The 24,746-nt window shown below is 45.1% G+C and overlaps 1 protein-coding gene across 4 annotated transcripts in view; it reads right to left on the reverse strand.

The window, feature by feature from the left end:
* Positions 1–24,746, reverse strand: part of PREX1 (phosphatidylinositol-3,4,5-trisphosphate dependent Rac exchange factor 1) — a 179,036-nt gene that overhangs the window by 103,281 nt on the left and 51,009 nt on the right. For all 4 annotated transcript variants that reach the window (XM_064521464.1, XM_064521462.1, XM_064521463.1 and 1 more), the window contains exon 2: positions 3,988–4,059. In XM_064521464.1, the coding sequence (XP_064377534.1) occupies positions 3,988–4,059 (72 nt within the window). The remainder of the gene's footprint in view (positions 1–3,987; positions 4,060–24,746) is intronic.

Consider the following 24,746-nt stretch of genomic DNA (forward strand, 5'->3'; position numbering starts at 1 on the left):
GGTTGACTTTCCAGGTACCTAAGCATGATGAATGTGAGCAGCAGCCTTTGTGAATTCTAGAAAAGGTTTCCTATGAGACAAATCAGCTAAATGGAATCACAAGGACCAAACTCGCTTTGCAGCCAAAAGAAGCAAGAAGTCAATTGCCTTTCCTTCCCACACAAGATAAATCACTTTGTGGAAGAAAGAGATTTGAAGCTATTACATACAAAGATGTACCTGTAAATGAGAGACCAAATGCAATGCTACATCCCACATAGCAGAGATTGACAGGAGTACAGAATCGTGTAAAATGCTTTCAAACCAGAAGAGTAGCATTTTACTCAGAGTTCCCTTTTACTCATGTCAGTGGCTGTAAAAGACATACATACGGGAGTCAGGCCCCTAGAAGGAAATGGTGTAATCTCACAGCTAAATGATCCTTAAAGATGTGGCAATACATGTGCCAAGGGGAGTAAACGGCCAGGGTGAAAGCTGCTATAAACACACAAGCTTTATTAGCTTTGATTATCATATGAAATATGAAAAGAAAGCATGAATACATGCATAGGAGATGGGATGCTATGTGCACAGGGGAGATGAGTCCTGCCACATGGAGATCCAGCTATCAGTATGGACAGTCACTGGAGAATGGCCTGAATGGGCAGACCAATTCCTGGCCAAATCACTTTTCGCATTGGAAGCAGCCTCCCAGCTCTTGCCCAGTGCGCGGGTGGTGGTCCTCTGAACCCCAAAGCCTGCAGCCGGACAGAATCGGCCGTCAGCTTCCCAGCACTGGGAAGTGGTGGGGGAAGTGAATGAGACTAAGATCTTCTAACACTTCCCACAGCACCTTATAGTGACACTAAGCTTTATGACTTCATGCAGGAAATTTATTCACTGGATAAGACACTGATTCAGCCTGGTAGATGGTGATGTGGCAGCGATTCAGGAAAACAATCTGTAAATTAAGTCTGATCATTAAAGACCAGGAATGATTCCTGGTTTAAAGCCACTTTGTCTCTGGTTTTGCAGGGGTAGGCAAGATTAGGGAGTCAAGGAGTCTTCCTCTCTGCATACAGGCAGATACATCTCTATCTCTTGTGCTGTGAAGGATGGGGAGGGTATTTCCCTCAGACTCCTCCTGCAAGCTAGCTGCACATACAGAGCACAGCATGTTGTATCCTTGTATTTGCTCCCCTCTCATTTCAGGAGCACAGAGATATGGTAGTCTGCACCACCGTGTTTCACAGCTCCTTTCTGGCTCTGAATAAATTAACGATTCCAACACACTGAATTTGCACTGATGGTCTCCAAACAGCTTCTTCAGTTCTCCAAAAGAAAGGAAAATTTCCAGTGCAGATTCAAGCAGAGCGTACCACGGTTCCACTGCATGGCTGCAACTGATGTGACGATACATTAGTCCCTATCTGCACGGCTTTGCCAGAAACTGTGCCAGAAAGAGATTAACAAGGAAGAGGAAAACATCTGTCAGGGATGACTTTATCCTTCAGGAGCAGTCTTGGGGGGGGGGGGGGGGGGGTATTTTTTGATCCAAGGAATATCTGTGTAATCTAATGTATTCCGTGATGGTCAGCACAGCTCTGCTTGCAGCAGAATTCAGATAACGAGAGTCACTCAAAAAATCAAGGTGGCAGAGAGACCTAGACTGCATTTGCTTCTGAATCTGATAAACAGTCACCATTTGTGTCATACAGAGAATTTACACCTGGCAGCTTGTCTACACCCTCACGTTGTACTGCCTTCACTCTACTGGATCGGTAGAGTGACATTAGTGCCCTGCTGTGAATGCAGGGTAATACTAACGAATCAATAGAGCTATTCCCATATGGGAAGTGAATAACCTGTTAAGAAGTGTGTGGTGATACTGCTGCATCTGCTGGGATAACTGTTAGTCACTGGAGTGCTTAAAGAAACTGGGCCTGGCACAGGACTCGATGTGGCCATTCTGGAAGGGGAGACAGCGGCCAAGATTGATAGAAATCTCTAGTGCTTAGTACCAGCTGTAGGAAAAACCTGCAGAACCAATACCAAGAGTATGATCCCAAATTATCCTATAAAGCAGTCTCTCCTTTGCTTAGAGGGAGTGACTGCCAGAATACCCTGGATTTTCCTCTAGACATTTCTGCTGCATGAAGAAGGAGAGGAAAAGACAGGCTTTTCTTTACATAAGCTGCCAAACCTCTTTTACACTGTCTGCTCCCATCTTTGCCGCTGCCAGCCACCTCACAGCTCCTTGGTGACTCAAGATAAATAATATTAGCAACCAGGGTTACCAAAAGTCCCAGCACAACCTCACCTGTTCTGCCTCTACCAGCAAGATTTGGCAAAGGGAAAGAAAGAAAAAAAACACCTCTTGGCTGCAGGAAAGACAATGAAATTGGGGTGGGGGAAGATAACATTGCCTCTGGACAAGAAAACTGTGCCTTTGTGATTCTATATCAACTAGCAATAGGGCAGGTCCTTTACTACGACAGAGAAGCTGTTATTGAAAGCTGGGTATTGTAATAGTAAGAATTAATGAGGCCTCATAATGGCCTTGCAAAGCCCCCCCTCCGGCACTTCAAGAATGACACAGAAAGAAAGGGGTTCTTCCCCAGAGAAATGTGATGGACCTTCAAATACAAATACATGTAAACAGCAGAGGAAATAAGGACTCCTTTGCATGGGCTTTGTGAGCAATGCATCCGATTACATGGCAGTCATAATACTCACTTTGATGATATGAAAAATGATAGAATTAATAATAACTTTCATCAGCATCCTTACTTATTCATCAAGACAGCAAAGGGTTGTGTAGATTTATTCCTCATCCAGGACATATTTTTTGCACACTTTTCTGCACACAGGATCTGCTGTCACTAATACTATATATTCAACATCATAACACGTCTCAAGTAAGAATGATACTTCTGGGCAGGACAAGCAAGGTTGTGTTGGCATTTCTGCCAGGGATCTAAATCCCTACTTTACTCTGCCATTAACGGCAGTCTCAGTCGTGCTCTTGTCTACTTCTCCCTCAGGCATTCCCGAACTTACTTCAGGCTGTAGGTGGCAAGCTTCCTGCGAGCAGGGACTTTCAAGTTTGAAGACATAGAGAGCCTTAGCGCCACACAACTGCCAAACCATTTGCGCACCCACTTGCTTCCATCCCCTCCTGATGCCAGTCACTCAGTACTGCAGAATCACTAGCCTGCACAAGGAGCAGCAATATAGGGCCTAGTGGGATCTCTATACATTCTCTATAACCCTAGTGGGATCGCTATACATTCAGGTAATATGACTACATAAAATAGAGGAACTAGTCTTGAGGAAACATGTCAACTGTAGCGTTGCCTGGTGTGACATAGCCATTATTGCTGGGCCCTGTTCCCATTAATGTAAAGAGATTTAGGATGTATAGGATTAAACACAAGCCCAGTAAGCCAGCCCCTAATGGCAAACAAACTGCATCCTATCCCACTGGCCATGAGGTTTCACATGCATATGTGTACAAAGAGGGATTTTAAGCCAAATTACTAGAAGCAAAGAGTCGTTTGCAAAATGTTTATGAAAATGAACAATAACGAGCAGTCCTGTGACCATAGGCACTAAAGGAGCAGGTGCAAATTGGTTAACTGGATGCTGCCAAGCAAAACAAGCATTCCTTGCCTTTCCCTCAGTAAAGACACTGAAAAGTCTCTGTGTCCTCTACCCACCATTTTTCACAAATCTCGCCAAAATTTAGTATCTCTGACAACACTACACTGTTATCAACTTTTACTGGAATTAGTCAGTGGGATGAAAAATTGCTGGAAGATGACAGGTATACAAATGGGCAAACAGCTGATAAACTAACGGATGACATGAGCCTCTTTTCTTTAGGGAACCAGTTTAATAATAAGCATCAGTATGACCTGAGGACATTTGATTTTTATATCCCTGAATCCAGCCTTTCATTACATATCCTTTTGCCTGCCAAGAAAATGAGGATGACGGAAGAAATACCTTAACATTCTCCTCTGTTATGTACTTCTCAGCTTTGTCCACAGCATTCTGGCGGATTCGGTGAAGAAATGCCTGCAGGGAGAAAAAAGATTATGTTCAAATGGCTTGGTACAGTTTGATTTCCCTCCTTTATATCCTCTGGCTTTGCAGTCACAGTGTGGCTGATTACTTTTAAGACTGAAAGAATCTAAACACGCACCAAATCACCACCACAGTTCGTAGACTCCAGGCTGCATTCAGGGCAACACAAAAGACATTGTTAGGTTTTGCCTGGCGATAAATGTCTTCCCTTAGAAGTTAAATGTCTTCCCTTAGAAGCTCTGCTGAACTTTTTTAGACTTAATTATCTGTTACTACCAGTAGACCACAGAGCGGATCTGTTTGTTTATTCCCTTGAAGGTTTCCCCTCTCTCTCCCATGCAGCTGTTGGGACTTTGGGAAGCAGAGGGCCTGACGCACGGCAAGACGTATGTCAGCAAAAAAGACTGCAAAGAACAACAAAAGGACATTCATGCTGCTGGAGCCGAGGCATGTCAGAGCTACGGACTAGGGTTATGGACAAGTTCAACAGACTCAATACTTGGGGAAGAGAAATGGAAATCTCTAGATAACGCCTGGGACACATTATCCTGTCGCTGTGTTTCATTTGTTTACAAACTCAGGCAAGACAATGCTGGAACTTTTCACCCAGGCCAGATTTCGCCTTCTTGTAGTTCTGTACAACTTTCAATGGCAAATCAATAAAAAGCTCCAGGCCATACACAAATGGACAGTGATTCGAATACCAGCCTTTAAAGCATGGTTCTGGCTGCTGGGAGTGGGGTACTGTCTCCATGTGCCCCAAACAGACCCACAATGTATTTGATCCAGCATGAAGGATTTAGCAAAGCTGCTGCCTCCATCTCCACTGCCTCAGCACCACTGGCTGAAAGGCTCTTCTGAAGCGAGAGTAGGAGATTTTACCCTCCAAAGGCATCAGCAGAGAGAGATACGGTTAGCTGCAGGCGAGGTTAGGGGAGACCAGGGAGGACAGAACGGGCTGTGATAAATTACACAGCCCATGCGGGGAAGGGGAGCGGGTTTTCCTCGCTGTCCTTGTTAGTGCTTTCTAACTCGCCTCCCACGCAACGGCTCGAGCCCTAGAGAAGGCTGTGAACAAGGAAGAAAGGAACTTTCTTATCCACCTGAGACAGAGAGGGGAAGCGGGATATTTCTTTATATTTATGGTACAAAGCAGCTTTGTTATAGCCTGATAATAAAAGGCTTTTAAAAGTTAAAACATTCTGCAGCAATGTTCATGTCAGCTGATGCATACTCAGCTTTTTTTTTCTTTTTTGTTTTCCTTCCTTCTGCCGGTTGCACTGCGGGAGGAAGCAGTGCCACTGAGCCAGGCCTGGCGCTCCTGGAGCGCCTCTGCGTCCGGCGCTTCGGTCGGCGGCAGTGAACGTGCCCCTCTGGCCGGCTCGCAGCGCTAGAAGGGGCATCTCTGCACCTTCAGCCCCGGGCTCTCCGGCACGACGGCAAAGGCCAGGCACCACCAAAAAAGAGTGGAATTAATGAGGCCCACCGCCCCTGCGTTTGCTCTGGGCCCTGGATTCTCAACCTGCTTTTTGTGAACAAATTTCAAGGGCTATAACCACCTCGTTGCACTTTTCCTGCTAAACAGCGATGGGATCCTGGCTGGATCCCAGCTAGATAGGGAGAACTTGGAGCAGGCTGTGAGGACTGCCAAGTCTGAAAAACCGGCTACTCCTTTAAAAGAGCAGGACGCATTTGCCAGGGGCGGAAGAGCCGTTTTACAAAGCAGCGGCCGGTCCCCCTCGCCAGCGATCTGGCCAAGAACTGCCGCAACGTCAATGTGCTGCCCAGCGCCTTGGCAACAGTCGAGGAACAGCCTGAGATGAAGCGCTCAGCTCGATGATTAATGGCAGCAGGATTGACAGGAATAGTTGTTGCCCTCCCACTTCAGCCCCGGGTGCGATATCTGAGCATTAGTAATCAGGCGTTTGATTTATAGGAGGGAGCATGTCACATTAAAGTCGCTCGTTCTAAAAAGATAAGCCGGGCAGAGACTTTTCTTTGCTTTAATCACATCTGTTTGGAGACGACAAATCCAATTGGAATGATTAATTAATCCACGCAATTAGCAGCTCCACCGGTGACTAATATTTACCTGCATATTAGTCCTGGTATGTTGGGTCTAATAATAGAAAACTGGTAAACAGAAACGCAAATCACATGAGCTGTTACAGGCTAGTCAGGAAAAAAGCAGAGCCCGTGTTAATTTAAAAAACAGCTTTTCTGTGATGCTTGTCTGAAAAGATCATTTAATGTGTGCATGAAAAAGGGAGGAAAGGAGGAGAAAAATCAAATAGAAAAGCAGAGAGGCAGAGAAACAAGGAGAGAATAAAAGGGATGAAAGACAAGTGGAAATGAGAGAGTCAACTTTGTAAATAGTTTGCCAAGCCTCTCACAGCCTCTGATTTGTCTCGATGTGCGTGAACAACAGTCTCTCCAGGACCAGTAAAACAAGACAGTGACGAGAGATTTTGGTCCTAGAAATTTAACACTCAACTTTCAACAAAATCTAAACTTATTGGATGCAGAACTGTTTGCTACGAGTTTTCATTACCTCCTCCTCTGCAAACAGCATCTTTGGCAACAGTCATTCAAATTAAAAAGCACGATACAAGCTATTGAACAGCCGCTCGGAGAGCTAGCGCTGCATGCCTCGTTCACATGACAACACCTCTTTCCTTCCAACCTTCTCCCAGCTTGGAAAGAGCAGCCCTTTTTCCAGGGATGTTGTTCACAGATTTAGGTCAGCGTTTCCCAAACTTCTCAAGCACAAATTTTTGTGCTACTGGTTTTATCAGGCTCCAAGCTCATCTGTACCAACATCACCTCTCTACTCGCCCGACAGCACAGATTTAAATGCCCGTAACACAAGCAGCATGCGGCTCGCCCTGGGAAGCGTAGCTGCAGGCAGAGGGAGCAGACCAATTGATTTATCTGGAAAATCAGACAAGTTTCTGGGCCTCGGCATGAGAAAGATGATGAAAGTAGAGAGAGAGCAGCATTTTAGAAAACCTATCATGTCCATATTTCATTTATATTCTAGAGTGCATTCTTATTAAACAAGATGCAATTGAAGGGGTGGGGGCTTTTCTGGCTATCTAAAAGTTTCAGAGACAAATGCTGTTGTCTGCTCTCTCTGGCTGCTCCAACCCCTTCACACTCTATACAGCTCACGTATGAACTCAAGGGGCCCAGTCCCTGACATTTTTCACGAGTAACTCTCAGGACCATCTTCATCAATATAACTCTCCATCTGCAACACCTCTGGTCTCCGCAAAAACCAGCTCACTATCCTCAAGGGCAAGATGGGGAAGCGCAGAGGTCAGCTTCCTCGGCAGCTGCTGCAGGACTGTGAAAATCATTTCTAGGATAGCGGGATGACCGTGAGCATTTCTCCTCCGCAATCAAAAGCGGAGCTCTCTTGTATGACATGCTGCAAGTTTCCCACACTTACAAACTCTCCGAGACTCGGGGAAGGACAGCAGCTTACGATAGGGAGTACGTAAAGCAACAGTCGCACATTAGATGGGAAAGGCTAGGAGTGAGCTAGGAGAGAGCTGGATAGGCAAGAAAAGGAGTTTCCTCTCCCTCCCATCTCCTTGTCGCACATTTGTCAGGACTGCTGTAAGGTTAAAAAATTCGCAAAAACCTGATGATTAAAAGATGGCAGATAAAAACTGACACCTTCCCTTCTTATCCCAGTGTACGTTGCATTGGCTTGCTTGCCATTCATGTTTTCCTGTGCTCACACTGGGCCAGACCCGGGTCTCCGAGCAACCCAAGCTGAACGGGGGACTACTGCCAGAAGAGGGGAGGAGGACTGGCAGACCTCATGGGTCCCGAGCAAAGACAGGTCACAGCACCGGGACAACACAATGTATGGAAAGAAGTGGAAAACCAGACTGAGAGATTTTCCTTCTCCCAACAAAGGCCTGTAAAGGTCGCATCTTCCATACGCGCGTGCTAATCATTAGGAAAACAGCCCACAGAGGATTTTTTTTGTTTAAAATTCTGCTGCTGCATCAACATAATATTTATTTGTGCACTGTGACCTGTTGCCCTAGAGGTCTGCCGCTTCCAAACTCAGCAGGCCATGTCTGATGCTGATGATGTCATGCATAAACACAGTTTATGGTTTGTCTTACGGTACAGATGCCTTGCAGGACTCTAGCAAATCTACAACAAATTAGAGTGAGCGGAGTGAAATGCTTCGTTTCTGCACTACGTCATTCTGGGTAAGTATATAATGCCTGGAAAAACAGCCATCTCCCGCCAACAAAGACCGAGAGAAACGCAGACAAATCTAGAATGCAGTTCAGGTACAAAAGTTCACATCACCCACTAAGTATTTTTAATGGCTGCTTTTTTTCATGCAAGTATTATGTTCTTCAGTCCACTCCGCTTGCAATCCAGCAGCGCACCGAAACCTTGCTGCTTTGAATTACGCACCTCTGAAGCACAACCGCCTGCAACGCTCGCTTTAAGGACAGGCTCTGCACTCAGAGCTGTTCTCACATGAAAGAGACTGAATCAACTGAGATTGCTCTCAGCTGCTTTTCAAACTGCCCTTGCTGAACTTTGACTTGTAGCTTTAACTTTGTTAGGAAAAATTAGTGTTTTTACCACCTTCTCTCTCTAGCATAAGTTAAGTAACATATGGCAAACACTGGAGACAGGGCAGTGATAGCTTTAACAACTGTGGAGGAAAATGTACCTTAGCATTTCGTTATGAGTTTTTTAACACCTGGGAAATATTTATTTTTCTCCATGGTGAGAATGTAACTTAAGATCTAGAAACCCTTCCCATTCCTGATGGGTCCCTCTGTGAGGAACACGTATTTTTTCTCAGTGGCATCCACGACAGGCAGGCACCCAGCGGGTTAACACGGATCTTTCAGAAGAGACGAGAAGGACGGTCACAGCCTTCCCTTTCGCCGTCATGTAAGCTGCTAGTGCAAAGCGCTAACTACAAGAGCTGCGTTATTTCTTAGTGTGTTAAACCTCCCTGGTGGAGAGAAACTGTGTACCAAACGGCCTCTGATTGCCAGTGTCACTGTTTTACAGGCACATGAAAAAAAGAAATCAAGAAGCATCTTCTTACAGCTTTAAACACTAGATCTAGAAAACTCAGATCAGATCCTAAACTGCCCTGGTCATCCTCCAGATCCTACTTCGTAGCCCATCTCACCTTCTCATGTCTGTGTCCCTGGGACAATAACCAGGGTCCAGCGGTTAACGGCACTTCCTTCCTATGATACGCTCGGGTCATTAGGAGTCAGCTAAATGATGAAGATGGAGGAAGGGGCTAGCAACAGGACAACATGATAATGAATTACATGCATCGTTAGATAACCAGTGGAGGAGTTTCTGCAGCAATAAGACCGGATCTCTTTCAACAATGGAGGCATATCAAATAGGTCAGTGCCTACTACAAATCAATATATCTACAAAGGCAGGCAACTTTTAATGCCATTTCATCAGAGGAAGGAAAGCTCTCTCCCACCACAAACCACAAAGAAAGCTTGTTAAAACTGCATCTGCAGTTAAAACTACTTCTGAAGCAGAATACTGCCAGCAATACTTCCAGACAAGTAATTCTCATAACCGTGTTCAGGAGCAAGTTAACACCTAGCAAACTAGCTCTGTTTGCATTGAAAAGGACCACAAAATATATAAGTAGATAGCACAGAACTTCACTGAGTAAACTACCTCATCATACTGAAACACACCTAATTTACCAAATCTAAGATCAGTGTGAATGAGAAGTAAGAAGAATGAATGAACACTTGCAAATACAGGGCAGAGTAACTATGCATAAAATGATGGAGCAGAGGCTCAGACTAAGAGACATGCTCATGTCCCTTCTCAAAATACAAATCTGCCTAAGGCAGAGACTTCCTCAAATGTTCAGAAATAGCAAGAGATTTCTGATTAAGCAGCAAGGCAGGCGAGCTGTGCACAACCCAAAGGGAAACGAAAGGGAGAACAGAAACAGACAGCGATTACCGTGTCCAAAGGAGCGCTATCTGAAAGCACAGTCCTGTGAAGCCTGGTTTCCACACAGATGACTGGAATTTCATATGGGCCTTCACAGACACGGGGCCGACAATTTTGTTCACCTTGTCAGTAATCGGGGCTGAACCAAAATAAGCCAGAGACCTAGACAAGCCTAGTACTTCCACTACTGAAACGAACAGATTGCTTTGCGCTTGTGCAAGCAATTGTTTCAGGCTCTGTGCAAGGGCAGACACATACCAGTTTTGATTCCATAAGCAAAAGAAAACGTGCTCAGGGTGAAAAATGAAGAGGTGAGGTGACCAATGCGTTTCCTCCTTTGACTTCATCCCTAGCATCTTCACCACGCGGCTGCAGCACAGTAGCCGTGTCTCAGCCTGGCTCTGACAATCCAGAGCAAAACCTGCCATAAGGATACGAACAAGAACCTCAAAGGGTAATTTCATTTTCTTTTTCTCATCACTCAAATAAATGCTGCCATTAAATGTGGATATCAGATATACTTTTGGCTCTGTTGCAGGGCCAGTTTTACACCAAAAAAACTCAACTGTCTTCAGCAAAGCTGCTGTAAAGTCCTGTGGGAACACGGCTCTACTGAAATATTTGGATGGTTTGAAACGAACATTTGCTGAAGTCTGAGTTTTAAGAGCAGGTGTATCCTTGTTCATGCTACTCAATTGTTAGCTGTGAACTTCACCCCCAGGATCGTGTTCTTTTGCTTTCTATCGGATAAGCAATTTATAACCTAAAGCCCTACCCAAATGACAGGAAACATGAATATCCTGCATCCCACATGTGAACTGCAGCTCTCACCTGCACTGAGCTCTGAAAGACAATACAAGAAATAATCTCAAAATAACGTAACAATGACTCCACCAGCCTATTCGCACACAAAAGTCCCATCACTTTTTTTTTTTATTCATAACAACTAAGTGTGCATTTCTATGAGGAAAAAAAACATGCCTTTTGGCATTTCCTTATAATTACGTTGTAACTAGCTGAGTGCATTTCCCTGAATGCTAGCACGGCTTTGGGTTACTAATCAATCGGGAACCAAGTCATTTCGATTGCAAGCGGACCTACTTCAACCCTGTTGTCCCAAGAGCGTCCTGCAGTACTGCACACCAGGAATAAAAAGCTACTGAGCTCCCTCCGTCCTAGAGGAAGCTGGATTCTAGCAATGGATGAAGTCATTCTTGCGGAAATTCAGACAATTAGTTTTTAAACCTCTCTTATCCTTCTGCACAAAAGCCGGCATACACATGCAGAATACTGGGTCTGGTTCAGGTTTTCACTGGTACAATTTGAGTTAGATTTGTGTAAATCAGAAGTAACTCCTCTCACGTTACTAGTATTACATGTGCAGAACGGTGTAAGACGGAAGGGACCCTGCTACCTACACAGAGTACATTACTGTAAGTCATACTATAAACTGGCGATCCAGTATTTGCTCATTGCTCAATTACTGGCTACTATATTAAGATTTCTATAAAAACACATTTTAAATTATCAGTCTCTAGTGAAAGAAGAAAAGACCTTAAGTATCAGATGAGTGCATCATAGTGAAATTCCTATGCAGACTCTTTCACCTATGAAGAACATTTTTCTTTAGATCCTTTTGAAACAATAAAGAGCCACAGCTGGGAGGAAGAGCAACTCTGCAAAAAGGAGCTCAGATCTACAGCCAAATTAATTCATCAGCAAACAGCTGAACAGGGACTTGCCCGGTAGGCAGAGGTGTTTAGTAAGAGGAAATAGCATTAGAAATATCTTTTATTGCCCTAATTTCAGGCTTCCTGTGTATCAAATTGGCTTTAAAGCCTCAAAGCTTATTGGCATATATTTATTTTTTGATCTATCCCCCAAAGAGGAACTAAACTATTAACTAACCAAAATAATTTAAGAAAACAGAATGGAAGTCATGTACATGATGGAATATCATACGTATTCCCTGCAACAGCTCAGGCAGGCCGAGCTGGGGCTTGCACCACTGCCTGCTGCCGAGCAGAATGTCCAATTAACTCCACAGTGCGGTTTTCAAAATGACACTTCTTTGCCAAAGGTCAAAACCCTTGCATAATCTTGGGCTGTATTAGACATGAAATGGGGTGAACTAATCATAATGATCACCTATCCTCTGTGATAGGCACTTCGCTACCTTTTGAAAGCAAGCATGAAGATCTCCGTATCTTCAGAACTCTTATTCCCACACCCCAGGGACACTGTCCGTCTTGCTCATATGCCCAAACGCCTCTCTGCACACACTCTTCTTTCTTTTAAGAAAATTTTTTCATTCCAGTGTTCTCAATCTTTAGACTAACGATCACTTCACACAAACAGAACATGGATATTACAGTATGAACCATCTCTTCCTAAAAAAACTGCACAAATATTTTCAGAAAAGTAGATCACAGGTGAAACTGCAAAGATCACCAGAAAACAAATGCAGCTTCAGCTGCAGAAATCCACATGCAACACAAGGGAGGGATCTTATCATCTAAAGCATACTTATGAGAGATCTTTTTTTTAACTCTATAGATACATAAGCAATAAATACACCTATACATATTACAAAACCTCCCCTAATACTGACAACTTAATAAACATGAATTAGCACAGATCCTGGCAATTTGAAACCTCTTCCTCCCCACTTCTTAGTCTGACATATGATGAATCCTGATAAATACCAAATGAAATATGGAGAAGCATTCAGAAACTCAGCTGTTTAAAATCATGGAACGGTAGGAATAAAGTGCTTGAATAAGCAAACTGGATTATTTCTTTATATATGAGATTAGAGAAATGGCCACTGCTTATGTAAACTATATGCCAGAGATATTTCCCAAAAATCAAACTAATTTGTCCTTAATAAATCCTGCACTTTAAGGCCCACACAGTTATTAGCACGTATGGCTCAGGTATCTTACATCTGTCTTGCCATTGAGTGTTATATTGTATGTAACATCAAAGCTAATGAACAACAGTTACAAAATACCAGCATTGCATAGCACTGATATTTTCAGTGGTGCTCCAGGGATTCAGACCTTCCGGTTGCTTTTTTACTTACCTTTGACTCTCCTGACAGAGGTCCACCACAGGACAGTTTGTGTCAACAAGCTCCTGTGTCTAGGATTTATCTCATCTAATCGCATCCTCCCTCTGCGACCAACGGCACTGGACAGGCAACTTCACAGGATCACACTTCATTGCACTCTAGGAAAGACGTCTAAGAAGGAAGGCCGAATTACCCTCTACAAATGCCTCTCTCTTTCCATCAAGAGAGATCCTGGATGAGAAGTTTAGATTAGACATCTGACTTTCAGATGGACCAAGTTACATGAAATGACTTCCACCACTGCACTCTCCTGCTGACCACCCTCCCTGCCTGTGCCAATCTTGCAGCATCTGCGAATACAAAATTGCAGGGCAAAGTGTGTAACTGGATCATTTCTAAAAGTGAACCAGTGACTTGTGTCTCTCAGCACGAATGTGTAGGAGCATGGAGGCACTGCAAGCTGATACCTGCAAAATTAATGTGCACAGACACTCTCAGCATGGTTGTACTCTGGGACTCATCACAAGCAAGCTGATCTAGTAGCGCTTCCCACTGAAAATAACTTACAAAGGAAGCTCCGAAAGGATCCCAGGCTGTATCTCTATTTCCAGCGTACTGATGTTTACACTAGAATTCTGCAACAACAAAAAAGGGTCAGATCAAATTCATTCATGCATTGATGATGAAGGAAGGTGAAACCAAAGGGAAGTGAGAGTGAAATATGTTGCCGTGTTTCTCACTCCAAAGAGAGATCCCTTTCTTAAGGAGGGTTTGTTTTCATTTGAATTACAAAAACCTTTTTGTGAAGTGAAAGAGAGGCTGGTGCTGCAAAGGGGCCCATTGTCTCTTTTGTACTATTGCATGACCTCTGCTATCCCCTCCTCCCTTCTGGTCACTAATATTTGCATCCTCAGGCAACCCGGAGTCTGAAGCTCCCAATTCTTTTCAGGGTCCAACAAAAGCTACCTTCTTGATTTTTAAAAGCCCTCAGAATTCATTTCCTCGTATCTCCTCTATCTTGTCTCTCTTGACTCTTCCTGCTCTCCCTCTTCTCCAACACTACCTCTAAATCACTTCAAATAATCTCACTACTATGGATATTAAAAAAAAAAAAAACCCTTCTTTGCAATCCCACAACCTGAGCAAGCCCTTCTGTGAATATCTATCCCTGTCCTACTTTGGCCCACTCTTATCATCACCAGAAAACAAGCTTGTTTGGATTTTAAAAGGAGTCTAAGAAAAACATGTGCCTAATTCACTTAAGCCCTTGGAAAATTCTCCCTTTTCTTGGTCTCTTCGCGTCTCTCTCTCTGTTCTACAATCAGATGACGACTTTCATCTTCTTACTGCACTGTGGAACTCTGCAAAATGATTTTTTGTTTGAACAGTGTGTTTTATTTTGTTCCTCCTTTATGCAGAGGACCAAATCCCGACAGCCTTAGTGTCTGCTAGCCCTTATGCTGATTTTAACAGATGTTTGCTTCCGGAGTAAGGGCCCAGTAAACACTGGATAAAGCGTAAGGATTTGACCCATATTACTTGCAATTCACTGTAACTGAAATAGGGCTGCAGACTGCGACCAGTTCTAGACCACTGATGTCTCCAGCTACAAAGATCCTACCAGCATCAAGGAATTCTTAATCAGGTTTCAGGCTCTATACAGCTACTGCATTTTCAAAAGGGAGGTAAAAGCATCAGAGTGACTAGAAACATCAGATGGTCCCAAACAAAGATACTAAAGTCCAGTTGTTAAATGGAATTTGCATCAAAACCTGGAATTTCTTCTGTTAATGTTTCAAGCTTCTGACCTAAGATAAAGAGCTGAGACATCAGAAGGGTTATTCTCTCTCTTTTCTACTCCTCCTCTTTCCAGTGACCGGTTCTTACCTCAGTAGGTAAAGGTCACAGAGAATAGATAAAAGTTAATAAAAATGTTGAGTCTTTTCTTTTGTATTCAATTTCTGTATCTGTGTCAGAAGTTGATCATTTCAGAGCTAAACCAAAGTTAATAATTTTCCTTCAAGTGGAAGGTCAGGCAAACAGAATTACCAAAATCTGCAGAGGTGTGAATCCGCGCAACTCTGCTGACCTGCATGGGAACAGACTAACCTGGCCCTCAGTCTTCCAGCTCAGTCTATGTGACAATATCAAATAATACATATTTTCAAGCTTAGATTGAATCTCTGAGCTAAGCGAAGCAGACCAGTTCAGCTTACTGCCACCAGGTTCACTGACAATTGCTCTAAATTACATCACCAATCTACCCCGGGCCAAGTATCACGATCTCGGATGACCCACAAACTTGATCTACATTTCAAACGTAACAAAATCCCAGGTTCCTATTTCACTAGGAACATTTTGTCCGTGTCCAGCTGATGGGTACTTAAAGAGTCTCAGAAGTCTGTTTGGCATCAGACATTGGATCTAAATATTGAGATTGCTTCTATGAGTCTATGCTATTTTCTTAAGGAGATGTCTATCTGATCTTGATTCCTGCATATGTAAGTGGCTAATAAGCTGAAATGAGAGTCTTCTGCACGCTGTGATTTACTGACCCAGAAGGCTGGGTTTGTATCAGGTTTTGTGGCAGGTCAAACTCCTCAATGCATGCATAATGTAGAGCTCATTGTGCATCTCCTTCAGGTGCGCACGCATTGCAGTTTCCATTTCCATTGTAGTACAGAAAAATTAGGCCACCAGTTTTCTAACATGATTCTTTGGTTTAAAAGGACCCAAGCTGACTGAAAAGAATTGTACCATCTTAGTTGCTGAAATTCAGAGCTACAAAAGAATCAGATAAGATCTCAAAATCGGACATTTCACCTTAGAGAGGTCCTCAGAAGTATCTCACTAGGACCTGTTTATGCAAAGTTTCCTTTTAATCAGTCTTCAGCTGATTAAAGCCAAAGACTAATTTATTTACCTGATTAATTTATTTAGCTGACGTAAATGTGAAGCACTGATATCTGTAGATGCCTTATCCACACAATCAGAACTGGAATTGGCAGCAACTGCCACGAATGCTGCCGAAGCTGTCCTGACGTCCTGTGGGCACACTGGCCACCAGCTTTCAGGCAGCGAGTAGCAATGACGGCACTTGGCAGCCTCCACGCAGGTCTGCCAGACACAGGTGCAGGAATGCGTCAAGGGCCTTAAGTTGCAAAGCTGTGATCTCTAGTTTAGGAGTACCTGCCTGTGCAGCAACCGCAGGCCCTGCAGGGAGCTCCCCCTGGGCTCCTCGCAAGGTGCAGAGGGCCGTATCAGCCCCCAGCAAGGGCTGTAAAGTCCTACGGCACTTTTGCTCCTTCAGACCTAGCAGCTGGCGCTCTGGGGCTGAAGGCAACCACCAGCATCGCTGGCCCGCGGTGCCTGAAACATCCTGCTGGGCAAAATCTGCTCACGCGCCTGCGGAGCGGCGGCAGGGAGGGCCACCCGGCACGGCCTCGCGAGGGGCCCGGACATCCAGGGAGTCTCGCCGCCGGAGCCCAGGCAGGGCGGCTCTTTCTCTACAGCCTGTGAAAGGTTTCCAAGAACTTCAAATGCATGGAAAAAAATGTGTGATTCGGTTAAAAGTCTGAAGGAGGAGCAGAGTCCCAGAAGGCATCTAGGCATTCGGGGGGGGGGGGGGGGGGGGAAACGGGGCCTGTCCTGAGCCTTTCCTGTGACAGGCAGGATGGGCTGATGCTCAGGGAACCCAGGAAAACAAAAACAAAAACAAACAGGCAACACATAGCTCTCCCTCTCCCAGCAGTGTGTTTCATGCAGCCTGGGCCACTTTCAAGAAGCGAACTGCACGTGAAGTGTTCCCTGCGATGAATCCTCCCACCCCATAAAACCAGGAGTCAGGCTAGGTCTATTTGTGAGCAACGGATTAACCTCCTGGGGTAAACGGGAATGAAAATGAACCTCAAGAAAGACACTGCTCTGAACTGTCACCTTCCCCAAGCAAAGGCCACGAGACTACGGGACGCAGCACCCCCGACACCACGAAAGCAACGTTAGGCCTCCAGTGTGTTGCCTTTGTACACACGGCTGGTTACGCCACGCTGTCCACCACTTGGGAAGAGAATGCATCCATTTACAGCACTACCTTCTTCTGTGATTTTACTACATAGTAAATATTTGTCTGCATTAAAATTTCACAATTCACTACAGAATAAAACTGTGAATAAGAGTGAAAGGCTTAACAATATAATTTGGGGGAGTGATTCTGGCCAAGTCAAATGGTAGACAGAACATTTTTAGTGTTCAGTGAGTTGTTTACGGGGGGTTTTTTTAGTATTTATTTTGCAGACTACTAGTCCCTGTGGCATGCTTCCCATCCCAGCACTCAGTTGCTCCTACTACCACAGCAATGACTACTGCTAACTTTAGAGCATGCTTGTGCTGCAACACAGATCCTGAAATCGGTTCCTTTGCAGCTGCCTTTGGCACTGCAAGCCGTCTGCCAAGCTTCCCGGCAGCACGGACCAGCCCCAGCCGAGCCCCGCACCGCTGAGGCGGGCTGCTCTGGCGCTCAGGCAGTCGCGTTGGAGGTCAGCTCAAGCGCCGTCAGGTTTCACTATGGGCTGCAACCGTGACGTGCAACCCTGAATCATTACCTGCTGCATCCTACCACTTCTCTCTGTTCACCTCTTCATACCTGCAGTTATATTTTTTGTCTTTATCACCCTTTCCTAATCGATTGCTGTCATCCCAGCATAGGACCATTAAGCACTCTTCCATCAAAGCGGCTAAGTCATAAGTGACTGTATACGATAGTCAAGTCACTGACAAACAGATAGCCCACGAACAGATATATACACACCAGAGAGTTTCACAAATACTGACTTTAGCAAGGCTTTACTTCATGAGGAAAGCATCCTCGTTCTCTTTACGGAGAGGGGAAGAGGAGCAGAGAGCATTACGACTGATCCAAGGCAACGCATGGAGTCAGCGTGCGAGAGAGACCTGCGATTCCCTGGTCTCGGGTCTGACCACTGACCTGTCTTCAAGCAAATACAGCAAAAGAGCTTGCAAAAGCGACCGAGCACGTGAGGTGCCTGTTCTCTCCAAGCAACTGGGCTTTTTTCTCAGCTTGGGATTCCAACAAACGCAGGGCGTTTTGGCATTTGCTTCAGCCATGCCATGATTTCACCTCAGGAGAGGTATTGCCATTTCAGGGCAACACAGACAGGAAATACTTCAACATTTGACTAAATCTTAACTAGGCAAAAAAGCTGTGCATTTAAAGCGTCTTTTGCAAGAAGCACGATGCATTTGTACTTCCTACCACAGAAGAGAAAGGAAGACAGCTTCGGAGCGGCTGCTTTGCATGCGCTTCGCCCCCAGCGCTCAGCCCTCGCGCACAGCCTCCGCTCCGCCTGCCCACAGAGACAGCCAGGCTGCGCACACAGCTGCACCTTGCAAAATCTGCCCTGATGTATTTGCAATTATTTACACACAAAAAAGGGGAAAAAAAGAAAGAGTGTCTCTCACATTTTGGTTTAAAAGAGGAATTAGAAAAACTAACCTCACCAGCACATTTTTCGTCACTAGCCCTGAGCAGGAACAAACAGTTCAGCTGATGAAAAGCTGCTTGCTGAAAGTACAGTAGCCTGAGCTAGTTTCCCAAACTGAGCCCCGTCCAACAACGCCTGCACCGTTTTAAAGTGTGCCCCGTCTGCACGCAGCTGTTCACGGGGCTGGACACTGTTTTCCACCCATCCTTCCTCATTGGAATAACGCAGTCAGCAAAGAGCGAGCTGAACGAACAAGCAGGAGAAAATCCTCAGCTAATTATGAAATATGATGCCAGATTTTTAACCAAACTAAAAACCTCCCTGGAGGCAGACAGTGCGGTTTATGGGACTTGGAGTCTCTTCCTCTCTCACAAGCGCCACGGCCCCCCTACGCTGGCTGCAGCGCGCGAGCCCCTGCCATGAGGCGGCCTGGAACCGGCCTCCGTCCGCACGGCGCTGCGGACGCGTCCTGCGAAGGTGCCTCCACGTCACGGCTCCCGCCCAGCTTCACCGACTTGGGGCTATTCAAACGGCACTGGTGTGAAGGGCCTGGATTCTGCGCCGCATCCAGTGCTTACCAGGGACCTGTCCCATTCCTTCTCAGACAAGTGGAAAATTATGTCATCTTGCCAGGTCAAAGAGCCAGACAAGAGCACAGTCTAAAAATACCCCGTCCCACTGCCCCGCGCCAGCCAAAGAGCTGGCTTTCAGAGTTCCCTTAAATGCACATTTTTTTTGTTGCGACAGATTACAGACAAGCTGCCTCTCATTGTGGCATTTCTCCTCTGCACACATGTTCTTGCAGAACACAATCATATCACACACAGTCTTCAATCCCAGCTTCCTCTGAATCAGGGCAAAGAATTAGACCATTATATTTTAAACATAGAGGGGAAGTTGAGAGAGAGAAGAACTTGCTAGCATGCCCTGCACTGAATGGCTCCAGCAGGCAGACTGCCCTCCGCGGCCTTCCCATGGCCCCGACTCGCTTTGGATGTCCGCAAGAACGTATCGGTGCCCCGCTGGGACGCGTGAGGACGCACAGGGCTCCACAGCACGTACAGGCCATATTAAGAGGTCACCTCCACCAGAAGCTATCTAGAACAGACAGATCAAATGTTTTGTGCTGTGTTGGGCTGGGTTTATTGCAGATGGACTAGTGGCAGTAATCCTAATTTATATCTATCCAGAGCAAAGCTAAACATGCAGTTTTGGTATCCTTTTGCTCTTCCTTTACAGAGGTGAAAATGGATGGAAAAATTTAGAAGAAGTTACTAAAATTTTAATTTTGCTAAAAGCAGCTTTGCGATCAGAACAATTTGTTCAAAGTATCCTGCTGTTTTTAAATGAAAAACAACTAAAGTTTGAGTTCCCTTCATCTCAAGTCAACTGATCTCCAGTGCTGTGAGATGCAAAGCAGGCCCTGCTTATTCAACAACAGGTCTCCCCTCCCACACCTTTCTGAACGCAATCCAGCTCATGTTTCGGCAGCCTGCACTTTTTTGAGTGATGCTGCAGATTGCTTCCTTGTGCAAAACTGCATTGCAAGAAGTATGATGAGCAGCTGCTTAGGGTCCTACTACCAGGACAGTCCTCTGAATATCAGCATAGCTGTTTCAAAGCAGGCTACTTAGTATCTGCACACTTGGAGTTAAGATTATTTGAAGCTTTGGTCCCCCATCGAGGCTTGAGAAACAGCACTGGCATTAAGGGCGTTGACCATGTTGCCTACGTGCCAGTGCACCGACTGGTGCATTTGCAGTCTGTTCATTCAGGCCTCCATTTTCTGCTCTTTCTTCCCCTCAGCTTCGTTTTCATTAGAGACTGTACAGTAGCACCTCCTGCCTGGCCAAGAGATTCATACCAGGAGCTCCCTTTGGAGCTCACACTCCTGACGTTCAGCCCATCTGCCAGCGCAGGAAATCTCCATCCAAGTCCATCAGCATCTTCAGACACCTCAGACACTGCTGGTACTACATTCCCCACTAAACCATCTCTACCAGTTCAAAGAACAAACCCCTAAAAATATGCTGCTGAAGCCCAGGTCCCCCCACTGCCATGTGCCGGGCCAAAGCAAATAACTTACTTAACACTTCATCTATGGAGTTTACACACTGGATTGAATTTAGCCTTTGCAAGAGTCCTAACTGCATCTGCGAACCCAGCTGATTGCCAGTTAGTGAGCACTCACACATAGCAGGGCTTTTATTTGTAATAAAATATTTAGAATGGAAAAATAGCCCAGAATTTAATAAAAGCAACAGTCTCGGATTGCCAGTGACTTGCGGTGCATCCATTCAGATGTTCGGAATTCCCTACATAAATAAAGCCGGACTTTCAAGTTCTGCCAATTAAATAAATGCCTGTTTTAACTCAGTTTTGTATTAAAACAGTAACTAATTTTACTTAAATAAAGTGTGAGGTCCTGGATTGTAAGAAATAGGCTCCATTTGTGGATGTTTTTTCACACAGTTACTCTGTCTAAATAGCTGACTGTTCACAGAAAAAAACATCCAATTTGCATACCTAAGCACAACAGCAGCATAAGCCAACTAAAAGGCAAAACGTGCATACAAAATTGTATTTAGATATCTGGCTTTTTAAAGGTTCATCTTCCCTATGGAAAATACAATAGGGATGATACCAAAATAGGGCTTTTTAGGGATAAGCGCTTATAAAAATTACTCTGAATGAAAGGCAGTAGCTTTTCTAGAGCGTTTGTCAGCCTTCCTGTACAAGAGAAGAACTCTAGATGCTCCGTCAACTATCACCTCAACACTGCAACCTTTATTAAAAACTTTTTCCTTTGAGCCACGTACCAAGTTAAGAAAGTATGTTTAAATGCACCACAGGTGGTGGATAAGCAGAGGGGAAGTAAAAGTGGGACTGTAACTCCTCCTTCTCTGCTAACAGCCCAAGTTGAGTTCCCTGCTCGCCTTGCTCTGGGGAATCATTCTTCCCGGACCTGGAAAGAGCCCATCGTCCTGTTTCAACCTATTTTAATCACTGCAGCCACTAAACACTGTCCTGCGGCTTACTATTAAATACAGCTTATTGTTACCGGCCTAGCTATTAAAGAAGAAATACCAGAGAGAAATAAGGGTGCGAGTCCACGAGCAATTACAACCACACTCTCCCCCCGCACCCAGTCCCGGGCTGCACAGTCCTGCCTTCTCCCACGTACCCACGCTGCTGCCTATGCACCTAGGCAATCACAGCCTCATTGCAGCCAGCCAAGGTAACTCAAACGGCCAAACACTAACCACACAAAAATTAAGTGATTCCCTTTCAGACACCTTAGCTCCTGAACTGCCTCACCACCCCCTCACCTCAACACCAGTACTAATATTCTGCAAGGCAGATGCTAATCAGAGCAGTTTAAGCTAATGCACTCTTAGGTCTCTTAATGCCTTCCACACCTTACCCGGACTAAGCTAGGCAAGTTGAACTGGAAGATGGTGAGGACAGGGCTACAATGCGTAGTCTCAACTGGATTTTACACATACACCCTTAAAAGCTCAGGATAGCCCAGGGGAGTGGGACAGTTGGCCATCCTGCATATGTCAGGCCCAAAGGGACAGGAGAACTTGCTACACTAATCTGCTATTGTGTACACTTACTTTTAGACTGTAAATAACAGAGGCTTACAGGTTTCGCTGTAACATCCTGTGGCTAACAGCCCCGAGGATGTGTGCATGGGAAGCGGTGTTAATTGAGCCGCCAGCGCATGTAAGAAAGAAGCAGGGCTTGATATTCAGAAAGGGGGAGGGGACAGTGCTTTTCCTGAAAATATTCAAAAGCAAAGATGTGTGTCTGTTCATAAGGATTCAGTGCGAAGCCTTCTCCAACCACTCAAGCATGGAGAGTTTTGTTCAGTCCAACTCCATGGCTTATTTCTGTTACAACAGCAGCCTGTTTGCCCTTAAACTAAACTGAGTAAAGGGTAGTTTGGCAGTGAAGAAGCTACAAACTCTGGTATCTTCCCCTCAGCAATCTAAGGACCTTCTCTTTACTTAATAAGGGCTTCCCCAAGTTATGTCATACAGTGCCCTTGGTTCATTTCCACTGTTTTCCCCCAGGGTACAGTGGGCTCCTGGAATTTGGAGGCATCTCACTCTGCACCTGTGCAAGCTGCAGCACAAAGCAGTGGGCAAAGAATCAATAACTCTGGATGGATGCTTCCTGCTTTCCATATTTAAGCACAGGAAAGGCTTAGATCTAAGTTAGGTCTCATCCGTGCTGAGGGACTGACTTTGGTTACGACCGTCAGCAAGCAGACCCAAGCGTCTGGTTTTGTTTCGGTCCTGTTTTACCAGAGTTAAATCCCTAATGCACACAGGACAGGGTGCTGCAAGCCTCAGCTGGCGCTGGAGCAGTTTGCTCTGGTTTAGTTAAGGAAGCCCGTGCAGCTAGGAGCGTTGGTGCTCTGCAAAAGGTCTGCACAGGGGCAGCCTTATCTGAACCTCAGCATTGCTCAGCAACGGCTGCAAGCAGGGCAAAATCATGGCCTCAGTGTGGTCAAAAGCCTGACTTCTGCTAGATGTCCAGGGAGGGGAGACCCACCAGTCTCCCAGACGGGATGCTGAAGAAGGGGAGCAAACTGAAAAGTAAGTGAAGGACCTTCAAGGCACTTAAGTGAACCTTGAAAAAACAATAAAAGGCTCTGTAGAAAGAGCAGATCAAAACCCAGATCACCCCAGCACTCTGACACCAGCATTCCTGCCAACAAGAAAAGTCATGCCAAAGAACACGGGCCTCCTCTTGCTGTTGGCCACCCACTACAGACAGAAAGTAGGCAATACAAAACAGCTATGCAAAACACCAAGACACCACAGTGGGAAGTAATAAGCATCTGATGTCACTAGAAGTCACTTCGTATTGATTTTACCTATTCTTTAATTCCCCTCCAGAGAAACGCAAACTTCCTTCAAGATGATCCACCAAGACAAGCACCCACCTGCATGCCCTGTGGAAAAGGCCTCACGCCTGGAAATACACCACCTTTACAGCTAGTGCCACTGTACGATTCTGACACTTGCTGTCTTTTAAGTTTTGATAAAACACATATTCCATCACACAAAGAATGCCTCTTGATTTGAGCAGGACCGGTAAGACATTAGCACTGCAATCCCTCCAAATACACCTAACAAGGTGCCTGGTTTTCTCTCTTATTTTCCCTAATAGCACAGTCCTCTGAGGCCATGCAAGACACCTAAATGGGAAATGGCTGCTGCCTACTCTAATACTTTTCCAGTGACTCCTGGATCTCTCCAGCTAGGAATCCAAACACTTGACAGCTTGACTTATTGCTTTGGAAAGCAACATATGGCAATTTGTGTTTATGCGCAAAGGTCTGTAGGTTGCTTCTTGCATTATGAGCGTTGCATTATGAGTCTTGTGTTATGATTTCTAGCAACTGGAGCAGAAAATGGAAAAAGCAGCTTTTGGTTTAGCTGTTTGCTAAATACAGAAACTGTATAGAGCCTCTTTATTTATTAAAGACAGCTGTAAAGCTATGCATGACCATATATTTTTAAAGGTCAATTCAGGTGGCCATGAGGAATCTGCAGCGAGTATCCATTCCACAAGTTTCTGAAAGCTATAAACAAGGAAGCTGGATGACAACAAGAATATACTCTATTTAATTCCATTAGAATGGGAGAACTCCCTGGAAGAAACAGGAGACAGCACCTACCATAAGATCAGAAGCGGGCACCCTCTTTCAAGGAAAGACTATGAACTGCTCAGAGCCAGCATTTTATCTCAGCCGTGCTGCTTGAGCCTTCAGCACTACAAACAGATAAACGGGGTGGTGTACAGCTTCCCGCATGGGGATTTCTCTCCAGTAACAGAAAACAAGGCTCAGTCTGTGATGTACAGATTAGAGAGATCCAAGATATCCTTAAGAGGAAAAGTGTCATCAGCTTCCTCCTCCTCTCCCCTGCAGTCTGGATTTCCCTTCTTTCCCTGTTCTGACCCAGGGCTGGGTGCACTCTTATGGTGTACCTGAATGCCAGTAGCACAAAAATACAAGTCTGGAAGGCCTTTTCAGTTTGCAAAGGTGTCACCAAAACATATACTATTTGTTAGTTTGGAAAGTTGGTCAGATG

The sequence above is a fragment of the Dromaius novaehollandiae genome, chromosome 16 (genome assembly GCF_036370855.1).
Source record: "Dromaius novaehollandiae isolate bDroNov1 chromosome 16, bDroNov1.hap1, whole genome shotgun sequence".
In the NCBI taxonomy this organism is placed as follows: Eukaryota; Metazoa; Chordata; class Aves; order Casuariiformes; family Dromaiidae; genus Dromaius; species Dromaius novaehollandiae.